Below are 3,699 nucleotides of genomic sequence, written 5' to 3' on the forward strand. Positions count from 1 at the left end.
CATGCAGCGTGGCCTTCCTTGTCCGTGGCCCCAGTACAATCAGCACCGCTCGCACTAAGAGCCCGTGGTATCAGGCAAGTTTTGAAAGAGGGCACCGATCTTCGTGGCATTCAGCGAGTAGCGTCCGGACAAGACGCTCGGCATGTGGCGCCGTCAGCGAGCCCACGTGTGTGTGGCCCGACGCTTGCACATGGGAGCGAGACGAGTGAGAGCCGTCGTTTGTATTCAAGATCCACACAGAGCGGAGCCGCTGCGCGAGGCGACGCGCCGGGGGTGACGCTGGCCGGACTGCGGCCTGCGCCCGCCGGCCGACCTCGCCAGCCCAGCCGACAGGACACCACAGAACACAGTGTCCACCACACGACAACGGAGCTGCAGAGCTGGGGATGCCCTGGCGCACTTGCACCTGGACACGGAAACCAGCGTTGGTAGGACGGCGCGCTCATCGACGCGGGCCTGAACTTTCCAGCTACAGTTGCCACGTGCGGGCCTGAACTTTCCGACTGCATCTGCCACGAACGGATCGCGACTTACAAACATTACCGGGCGAAGTAAACAGATCCGGGTCCTGCGACACCACTTGACACGAAGCAAACCATCAATCACCTTTGATCACACCGAGAGTAGCTGTTTGGAATGTAGCCAGACGACTGGCAACACAGCACCCGCTGAGACCGGAGAATAGCGGATAGCCGCCTTCGCTCCCTTACCAGGTGGACCTGATAATGCCGCACAAACAGCGGCTGGCCTGCCATGTACAGCCAGCAGGACAACCGATCAGTCCATCCGGTAACACAGGACTAGCATCCGGTCCATTTCTTCGCACAGCACATGGATCCACCGGTAACACGCCATGACAATTAGCTGGTGCGTTCGGTAAAAATGCGAGACGAATGCACGACCAAACAAGTCACAGCAGCCAAATGCCAGGTACAGAAATAAAAAGCGTATCATATACGAATCTTCGCAGTTTCTTTTTCGACAGCAGCCGGAGCTACGCTCCAGGAAAATGAAACGAGTAGCTGGAATGCATGTGCCTTGCGGGAAACCTGAGACTGTCACCCGAAAGTGTCCACTTACTTGCATCGTTCATCCGGCCGTTCCGAGGGGCCCAGGCTCGCGAGGAGTCCCATTCGATCAGAACAGAGTATGCATCGGCACCAGCACCGCGAGACACACGATGACACGAATCGAACGCCACTCCTCGAGTCGACAGACAATACCACCTGTACGGCCCAGCGCAAGAATATTACGTTGACTGCACGCGCGATGACAGCTGCCATTGGAAAAACCCGCACGGAATGCAAGTTCTGTGTGGAAGAATGCGCGGAGAGCGCCCTGAAATGACATCTCATCACAAATACAAATCGGAGCAATGATACAAATGGCATCTTGACCAGAGGCGGTTGGGGAAATCGCTCCAGCCATCATCCATGTTCCGAACCTAGTTCGGTACCATGAACAGATTGGCTCTAACCGCCCTCACGCCGTTAAGTCATTACATTTCAGCCCAAATCACTCGCAGACAGCTACCGAGTGCCATCACAGACCTCACAATCTCCAAACTCACCAACGGTATGCAAATACAATACCCGGAAGGTCTTCACATAATTGTTTAACATGCCGTGCCACATCTGAATCATACGCACGAATAAAGAGCATGTCTTGAGAATAATCTGCAAACAATAAAACAATAGCAGCCATCTGGCTGTGAGAATATATACCATGCTGTAAAATATGAGACAGTTACATCACATGTGTTGGCTTAGTAAAAGTAACAGCACAGGGGTTCTTATCGCGCAACATTTCACCGTCCAGTTACGAACATATACCACAAAGTTCGACAACAGATCCAATTCAGACCATAATGCCTGGTGTTACTCCCTATCTCTAACTTCCGACTGGGCCCGCACGTACTCGCACACCACCACGAGCCCACGCTGACCGGCCCGCCAGCGCCTGCCGCACCAATGACCTGGCCGAACCAGGCAGCGGCCAGTGTCGGAGGTCAACAGAGGTCACGTCACTTGTACTGGGCTCCAGCTGCGCGTGAGCCGGCTCGGCGAGGGGCCGTAACGTCCTGCTGGAGACGGCCGGTGGACGAACCATCCTCCGCACGGTTGGTACCGCCCACATGAGACGGCGGTCCGTGACAGACGCGCGGCGGCGAGGCTTCGACGGCCGGAACAACGCCCTGGACATGCCCAGTCGCACCCCTCCGCGCAGGCGCGCGGCGCCGCCCCGTCTCGGCTGCGGAGCCCACGGATCAGTGGGCCGGGGCACTCTCGCAGCAGCACGGTAGTCGCCCGAGGACAAGTGCGGAAGACCCGCGCGACCGGCGCCTCGCCCCGAGCGACGCTCGCACGCGTGGCCACCGGCGGCGCCCCGTCTCGGCTGCGGAGCCCGCAGATGAGCCGGCCGGGGCACTCTCGCAGCAGCACGGTAGTCGCCCGAGGACAAGTGCGGAGGACCCGCGCGACCGGCGCTTCGCCCCGAGCGCCGCTCACACGCGTGGCCACCGGCGGCGCCACCAACTGCGGCCGGGAGCGGGCACACGGTGCTGCCATCTACGTTAGCGCAGGAGTCTAGCTCCGACAGCGATTGACAGTTACCGGCCCAGCCAGCCGGGGTCTTCTCCCGGAGAGAAAGGGTCCAGCAGCGCGCTCTGTGAACAGAATCGCGCACGTCACTGGCCTGATACCCTGACTCAAACACCGCGCTCTTCTGGCCACTCGGAGGTTATCTGAGCAAGGTAACGTAGCCAGAACCACTGCGCGTCTTACAAGGGGGTGCGCACCGGTACCGTACACACTGAAACGGACGCTCATGGTCCTGACACAGCATGGAGACGCATGGTCCTGGTTCGGATGCTGAAGTCAGACGCCACCCGCCGCCACAGATCGCCCCCGATTCGGACGTATCCCACAGCCCACGAGCGACCGGGTGCCACCACTGACCATGTCGGCATCCAGCTGGGCGGCCGCGTTCTGACGGTGTGCGCGGCGCAGCGTGCTGCCCGGCGTGTTGGGCGCCGACTTGGAGGTGCGCGGCAGCGACATAGAGCCGCTGACCGGCGAAAGCTGCTGGCTCTGCGGGCACCCCCGAACGGCCGTCAGACGCACACAACAGCCGCTCGCGCGTCACAGTCTGACCGCGCCGTCAGACGCACACAACAGCCGCTCGCGCGTCACAGCCTGACCGCGCCGTCAGACGCACACAGCAGCCGCTCGCGCGTCACAGTCTGACCGCACCGTCAGACGCACACAGCAGCCGCTCGCGCGTCACAGTCTGACCGCGCCATCAGCTGTCGTACCCAGCGACAGCCAGGGGCTCTAACACCGGCCAGCAGTGCGGGGGTCAGGGCCGCGCTTACACCCGCGAAGGTCAACAAGGTCGACAGGGACGCCAGGACCGCACCGGCTCCACCGCTGGAGGGCAGAACCCGTTTCGTTCATCCGGCGCAGCTCACCTTCAGCATCTTCATGAGCGAATCCAGTTGGCCCATGAGCTGGCGGCGCGAGTCCTGCAGCGTGCTGAGGTGGGTTTCCAGCTCGCCGCGGCGCTGGCGCAGCGCGCGCAGCTCTGTCACCAGCTCGGCGTCGGCCGAGGCCGCCGGCGCCCTGTCGGGTAACGGTCAGGGAGCCGTGTCGGCACGGGCCAGACCCGGCGGCCGCCGCGCCGCTCGACGGCGGGCCGCTC

The 3,699-nt window shown here is 61.5% G+C and overlaps 1 protein-coding gene across 1 annotated transcript in view; it reads right to left on the reverse strand.

Moving 5' to 3' along the window:
* Positions 1–216: 216 nt before the first annotated feature.
* Positions 217–3,699, reverse strand: part of LOC119109178 (dystrobrevin beta) — a gene marked incomplete in the record, with an annotated part of 39,127 nt that continues 35,644 nt past the window's right edge. Inside the window, 3 exon segments of the mRNA XM_037232753.1 lie at positions 217–2,665; positions 2,958–3,089; positions 3,470–3,620. Of these exon segments, the coding sequence (XP_037088648.1) occupies positions 2,609–2,665; positions 2,958–3,089; positions 3,470–3,620 (340 nt within the window).

Source organism: Pollicipes pollicipes, unplaced genomic scaffold (genome assembly GCF_011947565.3).
Source record: "Pollicipes pollicipes isolate AB1234 unplaced genomic scaffold, Ppol_2.1 Scaffold_7231;HRSCAF=8579_pilon_pilon_pilon, whole genome shotgun sequence".
Classification (NCBI taxonomy): domain Eukaryota; kingdom Metazoa; phylum Arthropoda; class Thecostraca; order Pollicipedomorpha; family Pollicipedidae; genus Pollicipes; species Pollicipes pollicipes.